Source organism: Saimiri boliviensis, chromosome 12, assembly GCF_048565385.1.
Source record: "Saimiri boliviensis isolate mSaiBol1 chromosome 12, mSaiBol1.pri, whole genome shotgun sequence".
NCBI lineage: Eukaryota > Metazoa > Chordata > Mammalia > Primates > Cebidae > Saimiri > Saimiri boliviensis.
The window spans coordinates 7,523,668-7,551,216 of NC_133460.1; the positions used below are offsets into that span (position 1 = coordinate 7,523,668).

General features: G+C 52.0%; 1 protein-coding gene across 3 annotated transcripts in view; it reads left to right on the forward strand.

The window, feature by feature from the left end:
- The window catches only part of TFAP4 (transcription factor AP-4), a 52,718-nt gene that overhangs the window by 14,925 nt on the left and 10,244 nt on the right, over nucleotides 1-27,549 (forward strand). Inside the window, exon 1 of one of the 3 annotated variants that reach the window (XM_039478466.2) lies at nucleotides 22,693-23,135. The exons of the other annotated variants lie outside the window; for them this stretch is intronic. Coding sequence (XP_039334400.1) covers nucleotides 23,047-23,135 — 89 coding nt within the window. The 5' untranslated portion in view covers nucleotides 22,693-23,046. Of the gene's footprint in view, nucleotides 1-22,692; nucleotides 23,136-27,549 lie in introns of those variants that run through there. 3 annotated transcript variants of the gene reach the window in all.

Consider the following 27,549-nt stretch of genomic DNA (forward strand, 5'->3'; position numbering starts at 1 on the left):
TCCCAGGTTCAAGCGATTCTCCTGCCTCAGTCTCCCGAGTAGCTGGGATTCCAGGCGCCCCCCCTCCCCACCACATCTGGCTAATTTTTGTATTTTGAGTAGAGATTGGTTTTACCATTTTGGCCAGGGTGCTCTCCAACTCCTGGCCTCAAGCAATCTGCCGCACTTGGCCTCCCAAAGAGCTATGATTATAGGCGTGAGCCACAGTGCCCGGTTTATTTTTTTTCAAAAAGTATGGATATGAGCTGGTGCTGTGCCTGGCACCTCTCACATCTCTGGTTGGTGCTTAAGCATCCCTGAGGTGCTTGTGCAAAGGCAGGCAGACACCCAGGCCTGGGAGGGGACAGGAGCCCTGTGACATTCTCTGCCTGCAAGCAGCAGGAGGTTCATGTATCCATTTGTCGGGGAAGCTCCTGTGCCTCAGTTTTCCCAAGGAAGGGAAGGGTGAAGTCGAGGCCAGGCCTCTGGGGTTGGGAACCCCGAGGGACCTCCCTGTCCTGCTCCTTGGTTCTCCAGGCTCCACTCTGCCTCTGCCCAGTGTCCCCACCTCAAGCTTCCTGCAGAGCCAGGCAGGGCGGGTGCCTTCTCTGCTGGGCTGGTTGTCTGGGCTCCGCCCTGTGCCCCTTCCCTACGTCTGCAGCAGGGACCTGCTGCCTGGTGCCTAAGGGCTTGGATATTGGCCATGACCGTGGACACTCCCTGCGCCCTGGGTGGGTGCCATAATCCAGCCTGAGGCTGGAGGGCCAGCTGTGCGGTGGGGCCAAGGAAGGGAGGACCGGCAGCGTCCAGTGGCTCCTGCCAGGGAAACCCTCTCTGCTCCCTGCTGCTCAGCCTTTCCCAGCCCTGCCCCTCTCCTCCTGCTTCTCACATTTCAGCTTCTGAGTTACTGGCACCAGTGTCTGCTGCTGCTGCCGAAGCCCAGCACCAGCCAGACCTTAACCCCTGATGCGCTGGCGGCTGCAGCTGCACAGCAGGAAAGGGGCAGCAGGGGCTGAAGCTCTGGCAGGCTTGAGGGAGGAGAGAGCGATCCCAGAACCAGTCCCCTCGATCCCTCCGGGTCCCACGCAGCAATGCTTAGCCCGCTTCCTTCTTCCCTGTCTGCACAGACTTGAAGCCAAAACCCTCTCTGACCCCTCCGAGTCGCTCCTTCCTCTGACCATCTGGCTCCGACAGTCAGCCCACAGGACTGGGCTGCATTTCACCTGGTAGCTGACCTTGTCCTTTCACGCATGGCCACATTTCTCCCTCTGCATCCCACGTCACGCACAGCAGGACCCTCTTCTGTACCTGGCCTTACTGGCTGTGGGTAGGCCACCGGGACCAGGTGAGCTCTTGAGTTTTGAGGCCAGCAGGAAACTGTTCTCCGGGGCAGCCGCCTGGGGGAGCCTGAAGGAAGTGCAGGCCCTGGCAGTGGCTGGCTGTGAAGAGCTTGGGCATGATCGGGTTGCTGTGGTGATGATGAAACCAGGAGTGTAATCCCAGCACTCTGGGAGGCCAAGGCAGGTGGATCATCTGAGATCAGGAGTTTGAGACCAGCCTGGCCAACATGGAGAAACCCTGTCTCTACAAAAATACAAAATCTAGCTGGGTGTGGTGGCGGGTGCCTATAATCCCAGCTACTCGACAGGCTGAGGTGGGAGAATTGCTTGAGCCTGGGAGGCGGAGGTTGTAGTGCGTGGAGATTGTGCCACTGCTCTCCAGCCTGGGCGGCAGAACGAGACTCTGTCTCTCTGTCTCTGTCTCTGTCTCTCTCTCTCTCTCACACACACACACACAATGCTGGGCGCGGTACTGACACCTGTAATCTCAGCACTTCGGGAGGCCGAGGCAGGCAGATCACCTGAGGTCAGGAGTTCAAGACCAGTCTGCCCAACATGACAAAACCCCATTTCTACGAAAGTACAAAAATTAGCAGGGCGTGGTGGTGGGTACCTATAATCCCAGCTACTTGAGAGGCTGAGATGGGAGAATCACTTGAGCCCAGGAGGCAGAGGTTGCAGTGAGCTGAGATCTTACCATCTCACCACCGTACTCCAGCCTGGGTAACAGTGAGACTCCATCTCAAAAAAAAAAAAAAAACAAAAACAAAAAAAAAAGGAAAAAGAAAGAGGGAGGGAGGGAAGAAACTACCTGGGAAAGAGGGAGGGAGGGAAGAAACTACCTGGGAGTGCACAAGAGTGCAAAGAAAGCCTCCACAGCAGCGCTGGCCTGGAGTAGCAATGATCCAGGCTCCCCTCCAGGACCCACGCTCTGAGCCTGCCCCTCCCCAGGGACCGCCGGCCCCTGCTTCCCGGTGTCCAGCCTGCCTTGCCCATCTGGAAACCTACCCAGCTTTGGTTTTCATGAGAACAGGCCTCCAACCCTCCTCTGGCCTGGTCAGCCCCAGTCTTTCCTTTTCCTGTCTCAAGTGGAACTTGACATTCCACCCTCTGTCCCCAGCCTCTGTCCACTCCATGTGAAGAGAGCTGGTCACCCAGAGGGACGCCGGAGATGGCACCTCCCAGGCATCCTCGTCCCTCATCCCTCCGCCTCCTGCCTTTCTCCTGATCCCCAAATGCAACTACCTGCTTGCTTTTTTCTTTTCTCTTGCTCTCTCTTTCTTTCTTCTTTTTCTTTCTTCTTTCATCCTCTCTCTTTTTCTGTTTCTTTCTTCCTTTCTTTTTTCTTTTTTTCTTTTTTTAGGCAATATGTATCTTTGTTTGTTTTTTTTTTTTTTAAAAAAAAACCCACTGAACTTTTTTCCACTTTTTTCCTTCTTTCTCTCTTTCTCTTTCTCCCTCCCTCCCTCCCTTCCTTCCTTCCTTCCTTCCTCCCTTTCTTTTTCTTTTTCTTTTTTCTCCTTTTCTTTTTCTTTTTCTTTTCTGAGAGAGTGTCTCCCTCTGTTACCCAGGCTGGAGGTCAGTGGCACCATGTTAGCTCACTGCAACCTCTGACTCCCAGGTTCAAGTGATTCTCCTGCCTCAGCCTCTTGAGTAGCTTGAGATTACAAGCACGCACCACCATGCCCAGCTAATTTTTGTTGTTGTTTCTGAGACTCAGGCTGGAGTTCAGTGGCGCAATCCCGGCTTGCTGCAACCTCTGTCTCCCGGGTTCAAGCGATTCTCCTGCCTCAGCCTCCCAAGTAGCAGGGATTACAGGTGCCCACCACCACACCCAGGCTAATTTTTGTATTTTTAGTAGAGACAGGGTTTCATCATGTTGGCCAGGCTGGTCTCCAACTTCTGACCTCAGGTGATCCTCCTGCCTCTGCCTCCCAAAGTGCTGGGATTACAGGCGTGAGCCACCATGCTCGGCCAATTTTTGTTTTTTTAGTAGAGATGGTTTTTCACCATATTGGCCAGGCTGGTCTCAAATTCCTGCACTCAGGTGATTAACTCACCTCAACCTCCCAAAGTGCTAGGATTACAAGCGTGAGCCACCATGTCCAGGCCTGTTTTTGTTTTTGTTTTGTTTTTTTAAACGGGATCTTCCTCTGCCACCAAGGTTGGAGTGCAGTGGTGCAATTATAACTCCCTGCAACCTGGACATTCTGGGATCAAGTGATCCTCTCACCTCAGCCTCCTAAGTAGCTGGGACCACAGAATTTTTTTTTTTTTTTGAGGCAGAGTTTTTCTCTTGTTGCCCAAGCTAGAGTCCGATGGTGTGATCTTGGCTCACTGCAACCTCAACTTCCCTTGTTCAAGTGATTCTCCTGCCTCAGCCTCCTGAGTAGATGAGATTACAGTTGTGCGCCACCACGTCTGGCTAATTTTTTCTATTTTTAGTAAAACGGGGTTTTGCCATGTTAGCCAGGTGGGTCTTGAACTCCTGACCTCGTGATCCACCCTCCTCGGCCTCTCAAAGTGCTGGGATTATAGATGTGAGCACCATGCCTGGCCTTAAAATTTTTTTCCAGAGATGGGGTCTTGCTATGTTGCCCAGGCTGGTCTTGAACTCCTGCCTCAGCCTCCTGAGTAGCTGGAACTACAAGGGCACACCATCACACCTGGCTAATTTTCTTTCTTTCTTTCTTTCTTTTTTTTTTTTTGAGACGGAGTTTCGCTCTTGTTACCCAGGCTGGAGTGCAATGGCGCAATCTCGGCTCACCGCAACCTCCGCCTCCTGGGTTCAGGCAATTCTCCTGCCTCAGCCTCCTGAGTAGTTGGGATTACAGGCACGCACCACCATGCCCAGCTAATTTTTGTATTTTTTTAGAGGAGACAGGGTTTCACCATGTTGACCCGGATGGTCTCGATCTCTCGACCTCGTGATCCACCCGCCTCGGCCTCCCAAAGTGCTGGGATTACAGGCTTGAGCCACTGCGCCCGGCCTCTTTTTTTTTTTTTTTTTGAGACCAAGTTTTGCTGTTGTTGCCCAGGCTGGAGTGCAATGGCATGATCTCGGCTTACTACAACCTCCACCTCCCTGGTTTAAGTGATTCTCCTGCCTCAGCCTCCCAAGTAGCTGGGATCGCAGGCATGTGCCACCATGCCTGGCTAATTTTGTATTTTGTGTAGATATGGAGTTTCTCCATGTTGTTCAGGCTGGTCTTGAACTCCCAGCCTCAGGTGATCTATCCGCCTCGACCTCCCAAAGTGCTAGGATTACAGGCATGAACCACTGCATCTGGCCGTTAATTTTCTTTGTAATTTATTTAATTTTTAATTTTAATTTTGTCTATTTATTTATTTATTTTGAGATGGAGTCTCACTCTGTCATCCAGGCTGGAGTGCAGTGGCACAATCTCAGCTCACTGCAACCTCCGCCTTCTGGGTTCAAGCGATTCTCCTGCCTCAGCCTCCCGAGTAGCCGGGATTACAGGCGCCCATCACCATACCCAGCTAACTTTTATATTTTTAGTAGAGATGGGGTTTCAATCCCCCCTTGAAAGGTCCCACATGTTGGGATTTGGGGGACCTCAAATGATCCCCCTGCCTTGGCCCGCCAAAGTGCTGGGATTACAGGCATGAGACACTGCGCCCAGCTAGTTTTTTTTTTAAAAAAAAGATGGAATCTAGCTGTGTTTCTCAGGCTGGTCTGGAACTCCTGAACTCAAATGATCTTCCCGCCTCATCCTCCCATAGGTCTGGGATCACAGCTGTCAGCCACGGGGACCAGCTGTATTTTCAGTGCTTACTTGTGGCTCATGTGAATCAGATCTGGCTGAGGAGGAGGAAGCTGGCAATCACAGGTCTCCCTAGACAAGCCAGTTACCCTGTGGGTCTGCAGCGCCTCGGGGCCATGGGGGTCTTGGTCAGCCCCAACACCCTAGTATCTGCCTGGGATTCCCCCACCGTGTTCACATTCCGCTTTCACAAAGCAGCGCGTATGCCGGATGCCCCCTAGTGGTTGGGGGAACCCCAGCCCCGTGAAGCCCAGAGATCTCCCCCTGACTGACTTGGGGAGGGGAGGACCAGAGGACTGGAATGGGCTTTGCTCCAAACCTTAACCGGGGCATCTGAACCCCGTTCTGCCTACCTGGGAGCATCCAGGATCCTTTCCCAAGCAGGGACTTTTTCCTTCTCATCCTGGCTTCAGCGGCTGGTATCCCTGCCCCTGCTACCACTCCAAGCAGCCTACACTTCCCCATATCCACTGGAGGATACCAGGGCTAGAGAGGCCAGTGGTACATCCCCTGCTCCTAGCATATTTCTGTAGAGGAAAAAGCCTCGTTAAGACTGGGGACATATGGCTCCCTCCTGTAATCCCAGCGCTTTAGGAGGCTGAGGCAGATGGATCACGAGATCAGGAGTTCAAGACTAGACAGGCCAACGTGGTGAAACCCAATCTCTACTAAAAAATACAAAAATTAGCTGGAGGCAATTACACCTATTAAAAGAAAAGAGTGGGTGAATTGCTCTTCTGTCCAGACTCCAGGATGAAGTACAGTGGCGTGATTATGGCTCACCACAACCTCGGACCCCTGGCCTTAAGCAATCCTCCTGCCTTGACCTCCTAAAGTGTTAGGATTACAGGCCTGAGCCACCAACCCAGGCTAAAAATGCTCACTCAGCTAATTTTGTATTTTTAGTAGAGATGGGGTTTCACCATGTTGACCAGGCTTGTCTCGAGCTCCTGACCTCAGGTGATCCACCTGCATCGGCTTCCCAAAGTGTTGGGCTTACAGGTGTGAACGACTAGAATCGGCCTAAAGATGCTTTTTATTTTTATTTTTTAATTTTTTTTTTGAGACAGAGTTTTGCTCTTGTTACCCAGGCTGGAGTGCAATGGTGCGATCTCGGCTCACCGCAACCTCCGCCTCCTGGGCTCAGGCAATTCTCCTGCCTCAGCCTCCTGAGTAGCTGGGATTACAGGCACGCACCACCATGCCCAGCTAATTTTTTGTGTTTTGAGTAGAGATGGGGTTTCACCATGTTGACCAGGATGGTCTCGATCTCTCGACCTCGTGATCCACCCGCCTCGGCCTCCCAAAGTGCTGGGATTACAGGCTTGAGCCACCGCGCCCGGCCCAATGCTTTTTATTTTTATTTTTTTCTTTCTTTTGTTACTTCTTTCCATTTTTTCGTGCCAATTCTGTAAAATAAAGATGCTTTTTTTTTTTTTTTTTGAGACGGGGTTTTGCTCGTTACCCAGGCTGGAGTGCAATGGCGCAATCTCGGCTCACCGCAACCTCCGCCTCCTGGGTTCAAGCAATTCTCCTGCCTCAGCCTCCCTAGTAGCTGGGACTACAGGCGTGCGCCACCATGCCCAGCTAATTTTTGTATTTTTAGTAGAGACGGGGTTTCACCATGTTGACCAGGATGGTCTCGATCTCTTGACCTCGTGATCAACCCGCCTCGGCCTCCCAAAGTGCTGGGATTACAGGCGTGAGCCACTGCGCCCGGCAAGATGCTTTTTAATAACAGCTTTATTGAGAGATAATTCACATATTACACAATTCACCCATTAAAGTGTACATTTCAGGTTTTTTTTTTTTTTTTTTTTTTTTTTTTTTTTTTTTTTTTTTTTTTTGAGATGGAGTCTTGCTCTGTAGCTCATGCTGGAGTGCAGTGGCGCAATCTCGGCTCACTGCAACCTCTACCTCTCAGGTCCCGGTTCAAGCAGTTCTCCTACCTCAGCCTCCCAAGTAGCTGGGATTACAGGCACGAGCCACCATGCCCAGCTAATTTTTATATTTTTTAGTAGAGATAGGGTTCTGCCATGTTGGCCAGTCTGGTCTTGATCTCCCGACCTCATGATCCTCCCACCTTGGCCTCACAAAGTGCTGGGATGACAGGCATGAGCCACCGCACCCGGCCACATTTCAGTGGTTTTAAAGGTACTCACAGAGTTGTGCAACCGTCACCACAATCAATTTTAGAACATTTCAATACCCCAGAAAGAAATCCCACACCCATTAGCAGTCACTCCCCATTCCCCATCCCCCAGCCCCAGCCAACCACTAATTTACTTTCTGTCTCTAAAGAGTTCCCCATTCTGGACACTTGGTGAAATGGAGTTATACAGCACATGGCCTTTTGTGTCTGGATCCTTTCACTTGGCAGAAGGCTTTCAAGGACTGTCCATGCTGTAGCGCATGTCAGTGCTTCATTCCTTTTTATGGCCAAATAATAATATTCCATCGTGCAGATAGACCACATTTTATGTATCTATTCAATAATGCAATTTTTTTTGAGACTGGGTCTTGCTCTCTTGCCCAGGCTGGAGTGCAGTGGCACAATCACAGCTTACTGCAGCCTCGACCTCCCATGCTCAAGTGATTCTCCTGCCTCAGCCTCTCTAGTAGCTGGGACTATAAACCAAGCATGCACCACCATGCTCAGCTAATTTTTTGATTTTTTTGTATTTATTCTTTTTTTTAGAGGGAGTCTCACTTTGTCACCCAGGCTGGAGTGCAGTGGCGCATTCTTGGCTCACTGCAACCTCCGCCTCCTGGGTTCAAGCAATTCCCCTGCCTCAGACTCCCGAGTAGCTGGGACTACAGGTGCCCACCACCACGCCTGGCTAATTTTTGTTTTGTTTTGTTTTTTTTGAGATGGAGTCTCACTCTGTCGTCAGGCTTGAGTGCAGTGGCCGTGATCTTGGCTCACTGCAACCTTCTGCCTCCCAGCTTCAAGGGTTTCTCCTGCCTCAACCTCCCGAGTAGCTGGAACTACTGGTGTGCACCACCACACCCAACTGATATTTGTATTTTCGTAGAGATGGGGTTGCACCAGGTTGGCCAGGATGGTCTCAAACTCCTTACCTTGTGATCCACCCGCCTGGGCGTCCCAAAGTGCTGGGAGCCACTGTGCCTGGCCCTCCCTTAAAAAAATTATTTTATGCCGGGCGCGGTGGCTCAAGCCTGTAATCCCAGCACTTTGGGAGGCCGAGGCGGGTGGATCACGAGGTCGAGAGATCGAGACCATCCTGGTCAACATGGTGAAACCCCGTCTCTACTAAAAGCGCAAAAAATTAGCTGGGCATGGTGGCACGTGCCTGTAATCCCAGCTACTCAGGAGGCTGAGGCAGGAGAATTGCCTGAGCCCAGGAGGCGGAGGTTGCGGTGAGCCAAGATCGCGCCATTGCACTCCAGCCTGGGTAACAAGGGCGAAACTCCGTGTCAAAAAAAAAAAAAAATTATTTTATTTTGTTTTGGGGTGTCTCACTCTGTTGCCCAGGCTGGCTTTACACGCCTGGTCTCGGGGGATTTCCCTATCTCAGCCTCTGGAGTAGCTGAAATTATGGATGTGTCCCACCACACTCTGCCGATTACTTTCTTTACAGAGACCCACCTTTTGCTAGTATTTGTGGATTAATTCGTTTGAGACATGGTCTTGCTCTGTTGCTCAGGTTGGAGTGGAGTGACGTGATCATGGCTCACTGCAGCCTTAACTTCTGGGCTCAAGCAATCCCCCCACCTCAGCCTCTTGTGTAGCCAGGACTGCAGACAGGGGCAACTGAGACTGGCCAAGAGACCCACCTTTTACAGGGCAAGCGGTTTGTGGGCCAGTTTTCACTGCTCCACCACATGAGGGTGTTTCGAGGAGGAAGCAGGTGCACCCCAGGTGAACAGCAGAGCACGGCACATACCTGCTGCCTCTCACCTGCTGCCAGGTAGAGCTGAGAAGGGGAAAGGCTGAGCCCCACCTCCAGGCCCCTGCGTATCAGGAAATCTTGTGGTTCTCCATGGTCAGCTCAGACGCCTCTGGCCACTGCTGCCCACAGCAACTTGGTGCCAGGGGTGATGGCAGCCAACACTCATTGATGCCGTGACATGCCAGGCGGCCACCAGCTTTTCACAGCAGCCCCACCAGGGAGATACTTTGTGCCTTCTATTTTGCAGACAAAAAAGTGGAGTCAGGTTAGTGGGGTTGAGGTTTCGGCAGGACCTGGATTCTGTACCACACTTCGTGGCTGCTAGTGCTTTCTGGAAGTCTGTTGTCTGAAGAACAGGGAGTATGTGTAGGCAGACAGGTCTGAGGACTGTCATGGGGATGTTCTAGATGCAAAGCAAAGAAAGAATTTCAAGAAGGTCAGATAGAGTGAAGTTAGAAAACAGAGACCCAATGTAGTGTTCTGGAGGTCCTCATGACTTTGACAAGAGAAGGGTGTGTGTGTGTGTGTTTGTGTGTGTGTGTGTGTGTGTGTGTGTGTGTGTGTGTGTGTTTTAGTTTTGAGACGGTCTCACTTTGCTGTCCAGGCTGGAGTGCAGTGGTGCAGTCTTGGCTCACTGCAGCCTCGGCCTCTTAGATTCAATCCCATGTCAGCCTCCAGAGTAATAGCTGGGACCACAGATGTGCATCACCACACGTGGCTAATATTTTAATTACTTGTAAAGATGAGGTCTTGTGGCCAGGCATGGTGGCACAAGCCTGTAATCCCAGCCACTTGGGAGGCAGAGGCAGGAGAATCACTCGAATCAGGTAGTCAGAGGTTCCAGTGAGCTGAGATCGTGCCACTGCACACCAGTCTGGTGACAGAACGAGACACCATCCAAAAAAAAAAAAAAAAAAAAAAAAAAATGAGGTCTTGCTATGTTGCCCAGGCTGGTGTCGAATTCCTGGGCTCAAGCCATCCTCCTGCCTCCTCCCTTGGCCTCCCAAAATACTGGGATTACAGGAGTGAGTCACTGCCCCTATGCAGTCATGGGGGTGTGATGGAGTGAGCAGGAGGGAAGCGGAAGAGAGTGAATGTGAGCATCCATTTCAAGGAGTTTTGCTGTTAAAGAGAGCAGAGCTGGGCCGGACGTGGTGGCACACGCCTATAGTCCCAGCTACGAAGGAGGCTGAGGTGGGAGAATCACTTGAAGCTGGGAGGTGGAGGTTACAGTGAGTGGAGATCACGCCACTGCACTCCAGCTTGGGTGACAGACAGAGACACTGTCTCAAAAACCAAAGAAAGAGAGCAGAGCTAAGACTGGAGCTGGAAGGGGATCTAGGGCCAGCTTGTTGGTTCGTTTGAAAGGAGAATAGGAACAGCTTGTTCTCAGAAATGGGTATGATCCAAAAGAGGGCGTGCACTGAAGATGCAGGAGAGCCGTCAGTGTCTGTAGTGACATCTCTGAGTTGTGCAAGTGGAAGGGTGTTCTGTGCATGGACATTCATCCAGAGACACTGGCCGATGGCATATCCCAGGCACAGGGAGGGAGGCAGCGGTGGCTGTGGCAGCCTGTGGAAGGTCTCTTGTAATTGCTTCCATTTCCCTCAGAGAAACGGGAAGTGAGACCATGAGCTGACAGCAAGGAGGGGAGAGGAGAAGGAAGGGTAGCAAGGAGGGGCCAGGGCAACAGGATGCAGTTACAGCAGCCCCCAGACCCACCTGAGGGTTTGGATCAGGCACTTAAACATAAGAGCAGCGGCTGGGCGTTGTGGCTCATGCCTGTAATCCCAGCACTTTGGGAGGCTAAGGCGGGTGGATCATGAGGTCAGGAGATGAAGACCATCCTGGCCAATAGGGTGAAACGTTGTCTTTACTAAAAATACAAAAATTAGCCAGGCGTGGTGGCACGTGCTAGTAGTCCCAGCTATTCGGGAGGCTGAGGCAGGAGAATTGCTTGAACCTGGGAGGCGGAGGTTGCAGTGGCTAAGATTGTGGCATTGCACTCCAGCCTGGGCAAGAAAGAGCAAAACTTCATCTCAAAAAAACAAAATAGGCCGGGCGCAGTGCCTCAAGCCTGTAATCCCAGCACTCTGGGAGGCCGAGGAAGGTGGATCATGAGGTCAAGAGATCGAGACCATCCTGGTCAACATGGTGAAATCCCGTCTCTACTAAAAAATACAAAAATTAGCTGGGCATGGTGGCAGGTGCCTGTAATCCCAGCTACTCAGGAGGCTGAGGCAGGAGAATTGCCTGAACCCAGGAGGCGGAGGTTTCGGTGAGCCAAGATCACGCCATTGCATTCTAGCCTGGGTAACAAGAGCGAAACTCCGTCTCAAAATAAATAAATAAATAAATAAGACCAGTGGCCTGGTGCAGTGGCTCACGCCTGAAATCCCAGTGCTTTGGGAGGCTGAGGCAGGAGGATTGCTTGAGCCCAGGAGGCTGTAATAATCTGGGCACCACTGCATTCCAGCCTGAGTGACAGAGGGAGACCCTGTCTCAAAAACCAAAACCAAAACCAAAAAACCACCACCTAGCAGGTGACTTTAATAACATCCCTAATACAACTGTGGCTGACAAAAAAAAAAAAAAAAAAAAAAAAAAGACCAGTCAGCAAGGTTGTGGGATTTCCTCTTCCCAGCCATATTCAGCTATTTATTTCAGGATGGGAGAGGGGAAGAGCAGGCAGTGTGAGATGAACCTGGTCACAGGAGTTAGCAGGAGCAATGGGGTCAGCCAACTAGGGCCCACCAGCCACATCCAGTCGGCTGCTTTTTTTTTTTTTTCTTTTTTGGGATGGAATTTTGCTCTTGTCACCCAGGGAGCTGACTGGACTGCAGTAGCATGATCTCAGCTCATCACAACGTCTGTCTCCCGGGTTCAAGCCATTCTCCTGCCTCAGCCTCCCGACTAACTGAGATTACAGGTGCCCACCACCACACCCAGCTAATTTTTGTATTTCGAGTAGAGACAGGGGTTTACCAGGTTGGCTGGGCTGGTCTCGAACTCCTAACCTCAGGTGATTTGCCCTCCTCCAGCTTCCAAAATTGCTGGGATTACAGGCATGAGCCACTGCACCTGGCCTAGCCCACTGCTTTTATAACAAACCTTTTTCTATGTGGTAAAATATACATAACAAAAACTTGCTGTTTAACCAATTATTTATGTATTTGTTTTTGTAGAGACAGAGTCTCACCACGTTGCCCAGGATGGGCAACTTGAACTCTTTCTTTTGAGACACAGTCTTGCTCTGCTGCCCAGGTTGCAGTGCAGTGGTGCGATCTTGGCTCACTGCAACCTCTGCCTCCCAGGTTCAAGCAATTCTCTCTCCTTAGCCTCCTGAGTAGTTGGGACTACAGGCACCCATCATCATACCTGGCTAATTTTTATAGTTTTGTAGAGACAGGGTTTCACCGTATCAGCCAGGCTGGTCTAGAACTCTTGATCTCAGGTGATCCACCTGCCTTTGCCTCCCAAAGTGCTGGGATTATAGGCATGAGCCACCACTCCCAGCTGGTCTTGAACTCTTGAACAGTGGGTGGGTGAGCAAGTGAGCCAGCCAGTCACGCTCCACTCGTTATGGCCAGCGTTATGGCCGCGCTCCACTCATTATGGCCAGCATTACTATCTGGGCTCCGCCTCCTGCCAGACCAGTGGTTGCATTATGTTCTCACAGGAGTGCAAATTTTATTGTGAACCATGCATGTGAGGGATATGGGTAGTGCGTCCTTATGAAAATCTAATGCCTGATGATCTGCCACTGTCTCCCATCACCTCCAGATGGGACCATCTAGTTGCAGGAAAACAAGCCCAGGGCTCCCATTGAGTCTACGTGGTGATGAACTGCATAGTGATTTCATTATCTATTACAATGTAGTAATAGAAATAAGTTATAAGGCCGGGCGCGGTGGCTCAAGCCTGTAATCCCAGCACTTTGGGAGGCCGAGGCGGGTGGATCACGAGGTTGAGAGATCAAGACCATCCTGGTCAACATGGTGAAACCCCGTCTCTACTAAAAATACAAAAAATTAGCTGGGCACGGTGGCTCGTGCCTGTAATCCCAGCTACTCAGGAGGCTGAGGCAGGAGAATTGCCTGAACCCAGGAGGCGGAGGTTGCGGTGAGCCGAGATCGTGCCATTGCACTCCAGCCTGGGTAACAAGAGCGAAACTCCATCTCAAAAAAAAAAAAAAAAAAAAAAAAAAGAAATAAGTTATAAAATAAATGTAATGCTGTGGCAGGTTCAGTACTTCATTCCATTTTATGGCTGAATAATATTCCATTCTATGGACAGACCACATTTTGTTTATCCATTCATGTGTTGATAGACACTAGGTTGCTTCCATGTTTTGGCTTGTGTGAATGCTGCTATAGACATGGGGATACCATGATCTATTTGAGTCCCTGTTTTCATTCTCTTGGATGTTTACCTAGGAGTGCAATTGCTGGGGCCTGTGATAACTACTGCCTGTTGTATGGCTCACAAACCGAGAATGGTGTCATAGACAGAATAATGGCCCCCGCCATGGTGTTCATGCCCTATCCCCAGAATCTGTTAACAGCAGTTACCTTACGTGCAAAAGGGGCTCTGCAGGTGTGATTATGTTAAGGATTTTGATATGGGGAGATTATTCTGGATTATCTGGATGGGTCCGAGGTCATCAAGAGAGGGAGATGAAAGGGTGGAAGAGATAGGATGGCAGAAGCAGAGACTGAGAGGTGCACTTTGAAGATTGAGGAAGGGGCTGCAAGCCAAGGAATGTGAGTGGCCTCTACAAGCTGGAAAAGGCAAGGAAACAGATTCTCCCCTAGAACTTTCAGGAGGGATGCAGCCCTGCCTACACCCTGGATCTAGCCAAACATAACCCATCTGGACTTCTGACCTCCAGAGAATAAATGTGTGTTGTTTTCTAGAATCTTTCTCTCTCTCTCTTTCTCTCTCTCTCTCTCTCTATCTCGCACACATTTATAGAGATGGAATCTCCCTATGTTGCCCAGGCTGGTCTCCAACTCCTGGCCTCAAGTGATCCTCCCACATCAGCCTCCCAAACTGCTGAGATTATAGGCGTATAGGCATGAGTCACAGTTTCTGGTCAAATCTATGTTTTGTTTTTGTTTTTGTTTTTAAGGTGGGGTTTCACCATGATGGCCAGGCTGGTCTTGAACTCCTGACCTCAGGTGATCCACCCACCTCGGCCTCCCAAAGTGCTAGGATTACAGGCATGAGCCACAGCTCCTGGCCTGTTTTTTTTTTTTTTTTTTTTTCGAAATAGAGTCTTGCTCTGTCGCCAGGATGGAGTGCAATGGTGCGATCTCAACTCACCACAACTTCCGCCTCCAGGATTCAAGCAATTCTCCTGCCTCAGCCTCCCGAGTAGTTGGGATTACAGACATGTACCACTATGCTCGGCTAATTTTGTATTTTTTTAGTAGAGATGGTGTTTCTTCATGTTGGTCAGGCTGGTCTTGAACTCCTGACCTCGTGATCCACCCAGCTCGGCCTCCCCAGGTGTTGGGACTACAAGCGTGAACCCTGGCCCCCGGCCAAATCTGTGTTGTTTTATGCCACTAAGTTTGTAGTAACTTGTTACTGAGGCCATAGAACTTATACATTTTCAAATGGTTGGCAAGCAGTCAAACGAATGATATTTTGTGGCACATAAAATTATACAACATTCCATTTGTGTCCATAAGCTAAGTGTTATTGGTACCCAGAGATGCTCATTCATTCATACACCATCTAGGACAGCTTTCCAGCCAGAGGGGCAGAGTTGAGTGCTTGCAGGAGGCCATGTGGTCTGCAAAGCCTAAAATATTTACTATCTGGTCCTTTAGAGAAAAAAACTCTCTGACTCCTCATTTATTTATTGATTTCATTGTTGTTTGTTTTTGAGATACTCTGTTGCCCAGGCTAGAGTGCAGTGGCGCAATCTCAGCTCACAGCAGCCTCCACCTCCCAGTTTCAAACGATTCTCATGCCTCACCCTCCTGAGTAGCTGGGATTACAGGCACATGCCACCATGCCTTCCTCATTTTTGTATTTCTAGTAGAGGTAGGGTTTCGCCATGTTGGCTAGGCTGGTCTCAAACTCCTGACTTCAAGTGATCTGCCTGCCTTGGCCTCCCAAAAATGTTGAGATTACACATGTGAGCCATTGCTACTGACCTGCTTGATTTTTTAAATTTTTTATTTGAGGCAGAGTCTGGCTCTCCCAGGCTGGAGTGCAGTGGCACAATCTCAGCTTCCTACAACCTCCACCTCCCGAGTTCAATCGATTCTCCTGCCTCAGCCTCCCAAGTAGCTGGAACTACAGGCATGTGCCACCATGTCTAGCTATTCTTTTTTGTATTTCTAGTAGAGATGGGGTTTCACCTTGTTGGTCAGGCTGGTCTCGAACTCCTGACCTCAAATGATCCGCCCGCCTCGGCCTCCCAAAGTGCTGGGATTAAAGGCATGTGCAACCATGCCTGGCCTGATTGATTATTTTTATTTAAAAAATTTTTTTGAGACAGAGTCTTGCCCTGTTGCCCAGACTGGAGTGCAGTGGTGTGATCTCAGCTCACTGCAGCCTTGATCTCCTGGTTTCAAATGATTCTCCTGCCTCAGCCTCCAGAATAGCTGGGATTACAGGCGCACTCCACCATGCCTGACTAATTTTTGTGTTCTAGCAGAGATGGGGTTTTGCCATGTTGGCCATGTTGGTCTCTAATGCCTGACCTCAGGTGATCCGCTGGCCTTGGCCTCCCAAAGTGCTGGGATTACAGGCATGAGCTACTGCACCTAGCCTGGTCAAGGCAGTTCTGTAGGGGAGGAGCCAGCGGCAGACTCGCTTACTCCAGCTACCATTCATTCGTTCATTAATTCATTCGCTTTTTTCAGGCACTAGAGACGTCCTTCAGTGCATATGGTTTTGTGGCCCTAAGGCGTATGTCGTCTCCAAATGTCATCATTTCCTGAGCACAGCTCCTGTCGCTGCAATGTGGTTGGGAGCTTCTCCAGGGCAGCGTTTCTGCTTTGATTTCCTTGTGGCCAACTCAGGATGGGTTAACACAGGAAGTAGCCAGGGCTGACTGGACAGTCCCTCTCCAGGGCTGTGCCAATGATGCTCATGTTCCTCAGGGACACAAAGGGAATCCTGGAAGGCTGACGGGCAGCCCTGATTCTGCTGCCTTCTGCCTGGGTTACAGTGAGTCCTCAGTAGATTCGGGAATCACAAACAGTAGAGTGGGGCTAGGGTAACTGGAGGGAGGCACTTGCTTGGGGAACAAAAGGTAAAGAGGGCACCAAACCTCTCACTAATCGAGATTAACACAATTTTTTTTTTCGAGATGGAATCTCACACTGTCGCCCAGGCTGGAGCGCAGTGGCGCAATCTTGGCTCACTGCACTCTCCACCTCCTAGGTTCAGGTGATTTTCCTTCCTCAGCCTCCCAAGTAGCTAGTATTACAGGCACCTGCCTCCACGCCTAGCTAATTTTTTGTATTTTTAGTAGCAATGGGGTTTCATTGTTGGCCAGGCTGGTCTTGAACTCCTGACCTGTGATCCTCCCGCCTCAGCCTCCCAAAGTGCTGGGATTACAGGCATGAGCCACTGTGCCCAGCTGAGTCACAAAATTTTAGCATAATAGTTTAGAGAAATCAAAATTGGCCAGGCATAGTGGCTCACACCTATAATCACAGCACTTTGGGAAGCCGAGGAAGGGGGACGGCTTGAGTCCAGGAGTTTAAGAGCAGCCTGGGCAACATAGTGAGACCTTGTCTCTACAAAAAAATTTAAAAATTTGCCAGGCATGATGGTGGTGTGCTTGTAGCCGCAGCAACTTGAGAGGCTGAGCTGGGAGAAGCACATGGGCCTAGGAGTTCAAGGCTGCAGTGAGCTATGATATCACCACTGCACTCCTGCCTGGGCAAGAGAATGTGACCCTGTTTCAAAAAAAAAAAAAAGAGAGAAGTTAATGCCAAAAATTTATAATGAGCAAAATACCTGAGTTACAAATTACAAACATTTATTGATTTATAATAGATCAATATTAGAAATCAATGTTGAATCAGCTTTTGAATTTTGTTTATTTTTATTTTTGAGAGAGTCTTGCTCTATCACTCAGGCTGGAGTGCAGTGGTTTCTACTCACTGCAACCCCTGCCTCCCAGGTTCAAGTGATTCTTCTGCCTCAGCCTCCTGAGTAGCTGGGAATACAGGTGCCCACCACCATGCCTAGCTAAGTTTTGTATTTTTAGTACAGACAGAGTGTCACCATGTTGGCTGGGCTGGTCTCGAACTCCTGACCTCAAGTGATCCACCCACCTCTCCCTCCCAAAGTGCAGGGATTACAGGCATGAACCCCCATGCCCGGCTCAATCCTTGAATTTTTAGAATGTTATTAAGACAGGCTCTCGCCCTGTCACCTAGGCTGAAGTGCTGTGGCATGACACAGCTCACTGCAGTCAACCCTCCTACCTTGGCCTCCCAAGTAGCTGTGACTATAGGCATGGACCACCACGCCAGGGTAATTTTTAAAAAGTTTTTTGTAAAGACAGCATCTAGTTTATGTTGTCCAGGCTGGTCTCCAACTCCTGGCCTCGAGGGATCCTCCTGCCTCAGTTTTCCAAAGTGCTGGGATTACCAGTGTGAGCCACTGTGCCTGGCCATTTGAATTTAAAGATAAGAATTTACAACAGTGCCTTGCAGAGATGTACTGAAGCTGGAGGGAAAGGGAAAAATCAGTAATACTGAACCTGCCATTAAAATGTGGATAGTGTGTTCACCATGGATTTTTGGTAGTAATTTATCTTATTTTATTGAGATAGGGTCTCGCTGTGTCACACAGGCTGGAGTGCAGTGGCACCATCACAGCTCACTGCAGTCTCAACCTCCCAGGGCTCAAGCAGTCCTTCCACATCAGCCCCCTGAGTAGCTGGGACTATACCATCACACCAAGCTAATTCTTTTTTTGAGATGGAGTCTCTGTCACCTAGGCTGGAGTGCAGTGGTGCGATCTCAGCACACTGCAACCTTCGTCTCCTGGGTTCAAGCGATTCTCCTGCCTCAGCCTCCTGAGTAGCTATTTTTACAGAATTTAATTTTAATTTTAATAAATTTTACTAAATTTATTTACTAGAAATGGGATTTCACTGTGTTAGCCAGTATGGTCTTGATCTCCTGACCTTGTGATGTGCCCACCTTGGCCTCCCCAAGTGCTGGGATTACAGGTGTGAGCCACTGTGCTCAGTCCCAGCCAATTTGTTTACATCTTTTGTAGAGATGGGGTCTTGCCATGTTGCCCAGGCTGGTCTTGAACTACCTGAGCTCAGGCAATCCACTTACGTAGGCCTCCCAAAGTGCTGGGACTACAGGCGTGAGCCATTGTGCCCAGACAATGTTGATGTTTTTTGTTTTTTTTTTTTTTTTTGAGACGGAGTTTCGCTCTTGTTACCCAGGCTGGAGTGCAATGGTGCGATCTCGGCTCACTGCAACCTCCGCCTCCTGGGTTCAGGCAATTCTCCTGCCTCAGCCTCCGGAGTAGCTGGGATTACAGGCACGCGCCACCATGCTCAGCTAATTTTTTGCACCATTAGTAGAGACGGGGTTTCACCATGTTGACCAGGATGGTCTCGATCTCTTGACCTCGTGATCCACCCGCCTCGGCCTCCCAAAGTGCTGGGATTACAGGCTTGAGCCACCACGCCCGGCCAATGTTGATGTTTTAAGAAGTTAAATTAAGACATAATTTGAGCCAGGTGTGGTGGCTCATGACTCCCATCTCGTTGGGAGATGGAGGCTGGTGATCACTTGAGGTCCGGAGTTCGAGACCAGCCTGGGCAACATGGCAAGACCCTGTCTCTACAAAAAAATGCAAAAATTACCACGGCATGAGGTGCACTCCTGTAGTCCCAGCTACTCAGGAGGCCGAGGTACAAGAATCACTTGAACTGGGGAGGTGAGGTTGCAGGGAGCTGAGATTGCACCACTGCATTCCAGCCTGGGGGACAGAGTGAGACTCTGCCTCAATGACATCAACAAAAAACCCTGACATAATTCATTTTAGCTGCTGAGCTTTTTGGCACTCTCTTAACATTTTGTGACCTCAACTCTTGCCCCAGGAACCAGGGCCTGTGTGGGTCTGGAAATGACTCCCAAGACAAATGAAAAAGCAGCTCTCTGCTACCCGCTAGGCTGGATGCCAAACGGCACTGCTTTGGGGAGGCTTCCATGATTCATAGGATTGGGGATGGGCTCCTACTACCCAGTTCAGTGTGGGCAGGAAGCTCCGGGGTCACCCTGGGCCACCCACTTGTCCCTCTCATCCTCGCTGCTAAGGCTGTCTGCGGGGACATCAGCTTTGCAGATCACTCTCTGTAGTTCAGACGTGTGCCCAGCCCTGTGCCATCCCTTATGAAGAGAGAAGAGTAAAAGCACAATCCCTCTCCTCTGGGAGACAAAATTGGACCAGGGAGTCTGGGCACAGTGGCTTACGCCTGTAATCCCAGCACTTTGGGAGGCTGAGGCATTCAGATCACGACGTCAGGAATTCAAGACCAGCCTGGTCAACATAATGAAACCCTGTCTCTACTAAAAATACAAAAAATTAGCCAGGCGTGGTGGCGGGTGCCTGTAATCACAGCTACTCAGGAGGCTGAGGCAGGAGAATCACTTGAACCTGTGGGGGCAGAGGTTGCAGTGAGCCGAGATTGTGCCTGAGTGCATCCTTAATTGCAACTATGGGGATCTGCCTTCCCATCTGCAAAACGGGAGGATAAAGAGACAGTAATGTATCAGAATAGCTTGCTCACTGCTGGGCAAGATGGCTTATGCCTATAATCCCAGCACTTTGGGAGGCCGGATCTCCTGTGTTCAGGAGTTCGAGACCAGCCTGGGCAAAATGGTGAAATCCCGTCTGTACTAAAAATACAAAAATCAGCTGGGCTTGGTGGTTCGTGCCTGTAATCCCAGCTACTTGGGAGGCTGAGGCAGGGGAATCGCTTGAATCTGGGAGGTGGAGGTTGCAGTGAGCCGAGATCACACCACTGCACTCCAGCCTGGGTGACAGAGCAAGACTCTGTCTTAAAAAAAAAAAAAAAAAGGCCGGGCGTGGTGACTCAAGCCTGTAATCCCAGCGCTTTGGGAGGCCGAGGAGGGTGGATCACGAGGTCAAGAGATCGAGACCATCCTGGTAAACATGGTGAAACCCGGTCTCTACTAAAAATACAAAAAAGTAGCTGGGGATGGTGGCACGTGCCTGTAATCCCAGCTACTCAGGAGGCTTAGGCAGGAGAATTGTCTGAACCCAGAAGGCAGAGGTGTGCGGTGAGCCGAGATCGTGCCATTGCACTCCAGCCTGGGGTAACAAGAGTGAAACTCCATCTCACAAAATAAAAAAAAAACAAACAAAAAAAAAAACAGTTTGCTCACTTGCTCACCAGGGGCAGTTAAAGAGAGGCTTCCCGCTAGGACCATCCATGGCTCACAATTGTAATCCCAGTACTTTGGGAGTTAGAGGTAGGAGGATTCCTTGAGTCCCCGGACTTCAAGACCAGGCTGGGCAACATAGTGAGACCCCCATCTTTATTATTGAAAAACAGTAGGCTGGGTGCGGTGGCTCACGCCTGTAATCCCAGCACTTTAGGAGACCGAAGCAGGCAGATCATGAGGTCAGGAGATCAAGACCAGCCTGACCAATTTGGTGAAACCCCGTCTCTACTACACATACAAAAATTAGCCAGGCGTGGTGGTGCATGCCTGTAATCCCAGCTACTGAGGAGGCTGAGGCAGGAGAAACACTTGAACCTGGGAGGCAGAGGTTGCAGCCTGGGCAACAGAGCAAGACTCTATCTCAAAATAAAATAAAATAAAATAAAAACAGTAGAAAGTATTTTATTTTTTTAATTTCTTTTTCTTTTCTTTCTTTCTCTCTCTTTTTTTTTTTTTTTTGAGACGGAGTTTCGATCTTATTACCCAGGCTGGAGTGCAATGGCACGATCTCGGCTCACCGCAACCTCCGCCTCCTGGGTTCAGGAAATTCTCCTGCCTCAGCCTCCTGAGTAGCTGGGATCACAGGCACGTGCCACCATGCCCAGCTAATTTTTTGTATTTTTAGTAGAGACAGGGTTTCACCATGTTGACCAGGATGGTCTCGATCTCTTGACCTCGTGATCCACCCACCTCGGCCTCCCAAAGTGCTGGGATTACAGGCATGAGCCACCGTGCCCGGCTTTTTCTTTCTTTCTTTTTTTTTTTTAAATAGAGACGAGGTTTCTCCATGTTGGCCAGCGTGGTCTCGAACTGCTGACCTCAGGTGATCCACCCGCCTGGGCCTCCCAAAGTGCTGGCATTACAGGCATGAGCCACCGCGCCCTGCGTATTTTAAAAAAAAATAAAAATAAAAATAAAGTAAGACTTCAGGGACTTTTTTGTCAGCCTGGAATCTGTACTTAGAGAAACTGCTTAACAGGTTGCTTTAAGGATTGGAGCGCGTGTATGCAAAACTGCTCGGCATCCACCGGGTGCTGACAACATTTAATAACAATATTTCCCAATAATAACTAACTATTGTTAGTAGTAGGAATACGTCAAATTAGCAGGCTCGATTTAGAGGGAACCTGGAAGGCGGTAGGCAGGATCCAGGACATTCCAAGGCAGGCGTGGGCTTCCTGAGCCAGAAGCCAACCCTCCAGGAGCCAGGGAGGGCCTGGGGTCGGAAGGTGGGGCGTGGGAGCGGAGGATTGGAAGCTCACCGCCAGGGTCCCCGTCCCCGCCCCACGTCGTCACCCTCTCGTGGGGAGCGCACCCTGGCGGAGGGGCAAGTCCGGCACGGGCTTTGTCATAAATGAGAAGCTGCAGCCTTCAGCCCGCGGAGGGAACAGTGGGGGTCGGGGGAATACCAGGAGACCTGGGAGCAAGCAGCAGACCTTCCGGCCGTGCTGGCAGCCTGAGTCCAGGGGACGCAGCCATTCGGGCCTGCCTCCACCTTCTCCTCCCCGCCCGGGCCCCCGGCTTCCTAGGGCGGCCCCAGCATCCCTGGCGCCTTTTGCTGTCCCCTCGCCGGGCCAGGATTCCCAGGATTCGGAGTCCCAGCCGCGCGGCCAGCGGCTGGCAGCTAGGCAGGGTGGGAGGGAGGAGGCTGGCCGGCCTCCGAAGTCAGCCCCAAGTTACATGTGGGAAGCGGTGGCTGTGACGCAAGTTTCCAGGGGGCCCTGGGCTCAGCTCGAAGGGAGCACACCGGAGAGCTCCGCTGTGTGCAATTGCAATGGTGAAAAAGCAGAAGCTCCGAGCGCGAACCTCAGGCCGCCTTTCCCGTAGCCGCTGCACGCCCGACCCAGCCGCGCCCCCTTCTTCCCGCGGGCCCGCCGAGTGCGCGGACCCTGCACTGGGCAGTCCCTGCTGGACCCGGGGCTGCACGGGCTGGGCTCCCCGCGCGGTGGCTGGCCTTTTTTTTTTTTTTGCAACGCTTGCCAACCTGTCAGCTGATGGACCTCATCACCCCATAGTGGCGCATGTAGCTCGGCCGCAGCTCGCTCCATTCACGCTGCGCCACCCCCAGCCGGCCCGCGGTCCCCGGCCCCCTGTGCCCTGCGAGAGGCCTGCAGACCCCGGCTGCAGCGGGCCCCCGGGGGCCCGCGCCCCTCTCGCCCCGGCCTCACGCCGCCTGGGGGGCGCTGCAAATAGTCCTTTGTTTACATGCAATTCCTTACTCCGCGGAAGGAGGCCGGGGGAGTGCTGAGTTTTCACCAGCTGTTTCCCGCCTTGAAACAGACATCTGATCAGCTGCAAACACACACACACACACACGCACACACACACACATACACACGCCCGGGGAGGCAGGCCGGAGAGACCTCCCTCCCGCCCCTCCCGCCCGCCTCCCTCCCCTCGCCGCCGCCGCTGCCGCCGCCGCCGCCGCCGCCGCCAGCATCTGGGACCGGCCGATTCTGCACCTCCGTCCGGCGCTGCCCTTTGATTCGGATTTCCATCTTGCATTCTCCGGCTGATCGCGGGACCTGGCTCGTGCAGAGGAGGGGGGCCGATCGCTATGGAGTATTTCATGGTGCCCACTCAGAAGGTGCCCTCTTTGCAACATTTCAGGAAAACAGAGAAAGAAGTGATAGGAGGGCTCTGTAGGTGTGTACTCCTCCTTCCCCCACCCCCTTCCTACCAATGCAGCCCCCGGCCAGCCCGCCCGGGCGGGCGCGCGTGTGCGCACGCATGGCCCGCGCCGCCGACCCTGCTAGCCTTTCTTAGCTGCTGGGACCGCTGCAGCCTCGCGCACCAGGTCCGCGCCGCCCCGGGACCCTCCTCCTTTGGAGCATGGGGGCCCCGAACGGCCCCGGCCACTTTTGTCCGCTGCAGGCGGGCGAGTCGCGACGTTTGTAAATTGCAAACAGACCCACGTGGTTCTGCAGCAGTCCCGGCCATGCTTGGTGCTGGTGGCCTTCCCCCCCGACCGCTCTTCCTCTTCCCCCTCCCACGGCGGCTTCCTTCCTCTCCTTCCTTCCTCGCGATCTTAAGGCGCCCCCATTCAAGGGGGTCTGGGGGTCCGGGGCGCGCGTGGGACCGTAGCGAGGGCGGCTACAATGCAGCCATGCCGCGGCTCCCGGCGCGGGGTGGGGGCGGGGAGCCGGGCACTGTGCGTGTTTGCAGAGCCGGGCTGCAGCGGGGTCGGGGGCGTGCTTGCGTGTGAGTGTGGGGGGTGGGCGGGCCCCGAGGGGCCTGCGCGGCCGGCAGGGGCGCCGCGGCCCGGGGCACGTTGGCTGCTGCTGGCTCGCCCGCCCGCGCCCGGGCGCTGTTTACTAGCGAGGCCTGGACGTGACTCTGCAGCCCTCTTGGAGTAGGCGGACCTCTGCGCGCGGCCTCGCGGGAGCTGTAGTTCTCCGTGTCCTGCGGGTGCAGCATTGTGGGATTTGTAGGCGCTCGTGGGCCACGCTTTCCCTGCACAAAGCTCGGCCCCCGCGGGCACGATGGGCAAGGCAGGCCAGGTGGGCAGGCCTTTTGGGGAGTGGACACCTGAGGCCGCCTCTAGTCTCGCAGGGCAGTTTCCCGCCGCACGTTGGTTCCCTCTGCAAACTTTCCCATCCAACGCCCCTCCCCCCTGCCGTAAACCGAAAGCGTTCGGTCCCCCAGCTGGGTGGGTGGCCCGAGGTTCGCAGGCCTCCGCAGAAGCCACTTTGCAAGCTTGGTCCTAGGTTGCTCTAATTCCAAAGGGTGATGGATTCAAGGACCACACACAGCCAAACCGCCCCGGACACTTGTTAAAATGCACACGCCTGGAGCTCTGGTCGCTGGAGCCCGGACATCTGCATTTTGAACAACCCGCCGGGCGGGGTGTTGGGGAGGTACGCGCTCCTCGGCGTGCACAACTTTGGGACCTGCGGCCCCTTTCCTGCCGCGCTGCTCCAGGAGCGAAATGGCTCCCCAGGGCTGGAGCCACGTGCTCTGCCGCCCAAGGCAGTCTGGGCGGGGATTGAGGGAGGAGGAGCCCGCCGGTGTGGCCCAGGCTGGTGGACACTAGCCGGTGCAGAATCCGGCCTGGAGGGAAGGTTGCTGTACACGTGCAGACACTCCCACCCAATCCTCTGCCCCAAGGGTTCCCATCTTAAAGCTACTCTGAAGTTCCCAGTCAATACCTAGACTTGGACCAGTTGATGGGTCTGGCAGCCGGCAGGGATGCCCCGAGGGCTGGCTCTTGCAAGAGGCCCACCTGGAGGGCCCAGTAATAATAAGTAAGAAAATATTCTTGAGCACTTTTTATATTCTGGGGGCTCAGCTCAGTTTGCTAGAATTTTCTCATTGAGTTGTCATAATCTTTCTATGGAATCAAAAACGTCTTTTGATTCCATTGAAAGACGAGGACAGAGAGACTAGGGAGGGGACCACCACAGCAAGTGGTGGAGCTGGAACTTCAACCCTGGTCCTGGGGTTGCAGGCTGCTGTAGGGCTGGGCTGGGCAGTGTGGAGGTGTGGTTGAGCCACTTCGCCTTCTGGGGAGGACATTCTGGGCCTGATCCTGGGCAGGGTGAGGGCAGAGGGGCCCTCTGGCTGCCATGCTTGGGCCTTTGGTGAGTCCTCCTAGGGCCCCCTAAGATTCTGGCTTCACTTTATTCCTGCCCCAAGACTCCCTTTGGAGGATGCCAGCAGTTCCCCAGGATAGCTGTATCTTGATAAGCCAAGGGCTTGAGGGTGCAGGGCCTTCATCCAGGGTAGGGCACCGAGACAGCCATTACAAGACAATTGTGAGCTGTGCATTAGGAATGGAGTTGGGGGTGCCTGGATTTGTTTATGTTCAGTAGGGGCTGCAGGGTAAGGTAGGGAGCTTGTTGGGGGGATTGAATGCGTGTGTCAGGCAGGACCTTCTGGCCAGAAGTATTTGCTTCTCTGGGTCATGTCAAGCTCGTGGGCTTTGCTCCCTGACTTAGTGATCAGCAGGGATCTCCCTGTTTTTCTGTCTCCCAGGCCTACCGGAGGGTACCATAGGGCACAGTGCCATCTACGAAAGCTGCAGGTTTGGACCCGTCGCTTAACGGTTCTCAGGCCCTGGAAAACAGATGCACCTGTGAAAATTAGCCACGGGTATGGGAAGTGCCTGGTAGCTTTTAAAATGACATTCAGGACTGGGTGCGATGGCACACACCTGTAGTCCCAGCACTTTGGCAGGCCGAGGCGGGCAGATCATGAGGTCCGGAGTTTGAGACCAGCCTGGCCAGTATGGTGAAAGCCTGTCTCTACTAAAAATACAAAAATTAGGTGGGCATGGTGGTACGTGCCTGTAATCCCAGCTACTCAGGAGGCTGAGTCAGGAGAATCGCTTGAACCCGGGAGGTGGAGGTTGCAGGGAGCTGAGAAGGCGCCACTATACTCTAGCCTGGGCAGTAATACAAGACTCCATCTCAAAAAAAAAAAAGACTGGCCGGGCGCGGTGGTTCAAGCTTGTAATCCCAGCACTTTGGGGAGGCCGAGGCGGGTGGATCACGAGGTCAAGAAATCGAGACCATCCTGGTCAACATGGTGAAACCCCGTCTCTACTAAAAATGAAAATACAAAAAATTAGCTGGGCATGGTGGCCCATGCCTGTAATCCCAGCTACTCAGGAGGCTGAGGCAGGAGAATTGCCTGAACCCAGGAGGCAGAGGTTGCGGTGAGCGGAGATCGTGCCATTGCACTCCAGCCTGGGTAACAAGAGTGAAACTGTCTCAAAAAAAAAAAAAAAAAGACTGAATGTCTTTTAAATTTTTTTTTTGTGTTTGTGTGATGGAGTCTCACTCTGTCACCCAGAATGATGTGTAGTGGTGCTGTCTTGGCTCACTGCAACCTCCCCGTCCCGAGTTCAAGTCACTTTCCTGCCTCAGCCTCCCAAATAGCTGGGATTACAGGCATATGCCACCACACCTGGCTAATTTTTGTATTTTTAGTAGAGACAGGGTTTCATCATGGTGGCTGTCCAGGCTGGTCTTGAATCCCTGACCTCAGGTGATCCAGCCACCTTGGCCTCCCAAAGTGCTAGGACTACAGATGCGAGCCACTGTACCAGGCCGCTGACATTCAGAGTCTTAAAAGCAGGTATATGGTGGTCTCCATCCGCATCTTTTTTTTTTTTTTTGAGACGGAGTTTTTCACTCAGGCTGGAGTGCAATGGCATGATCTCAGCTCACCGCAACCTCTGCCTCCTGGGTTCAGGCAATTCTTCCACCTCAGCCTCCTGGGACCATAGGTGTGCGCCACCATGCCCAGCTAATTTTTGTATTTTTAGTAGAGATGGGGTTTCACCTTGTTGACCAGGATGGTCTCGATTTCTTGACCTCATGATCCACCCACCTCAGCCTCCCAAAGTGCTGGGATTATAGGCATGAGTGACCGCGCCCAGCCTTGTTGCTTTTTTTTTTTTTTTTTTTTGAGACAGAGTCTCACTCTGTAGCACAGGCTGGCGTGCAGTGGTGTGATCTTGGCTCATGGCAACCTCTGCCTCCCATGTTCAAGCAATTCTCCTGCCTCAGCTTCCTGAGTAGCTGGGATTACAGGCATAAGCCACCAATCTTGGCCTTTCTTGATCTCTTTTAAACTTCACCAGGACCTTGTGACATGAAGCAGTGTTTCGTATTTTACAGATGGGGGAAACTGGGGCTTGGTGTTCCACAGCTAGTAAGTGGCAAGGCTGGACCTTTTGTACTTGAGCCCAGTGCAGGATTCTCACTGATGGGCTGGAGGAACTTTGGGGAAGGGAGGGAGGCTGGGATGTTTCTCATGGGAACAGCCTGGGCATGGTGTGTTCTGGGACCGAGGAGAATGGTGCCAGACTGGCCAGGTTAGAGTGCAGAGTATGGATGGGTAGTGTAGCAGCAGGTGGGATGGAGCACGAACGAGAACCTCCGGCTCATTAGGTGAGAGAAGGATGAGTGTCTTAACTCCTTTTTTGGGTTCGGGAGAATCCCATGTGGATTATCCACATTGACTGTGTCGATGTTAAGTGACTCTGAGGTGTGTGAGTTACTTCAGGGCAGTGTGAAATCAAAGTTCTCAGTGGCCAGTTTGAGGCTGGAACTGG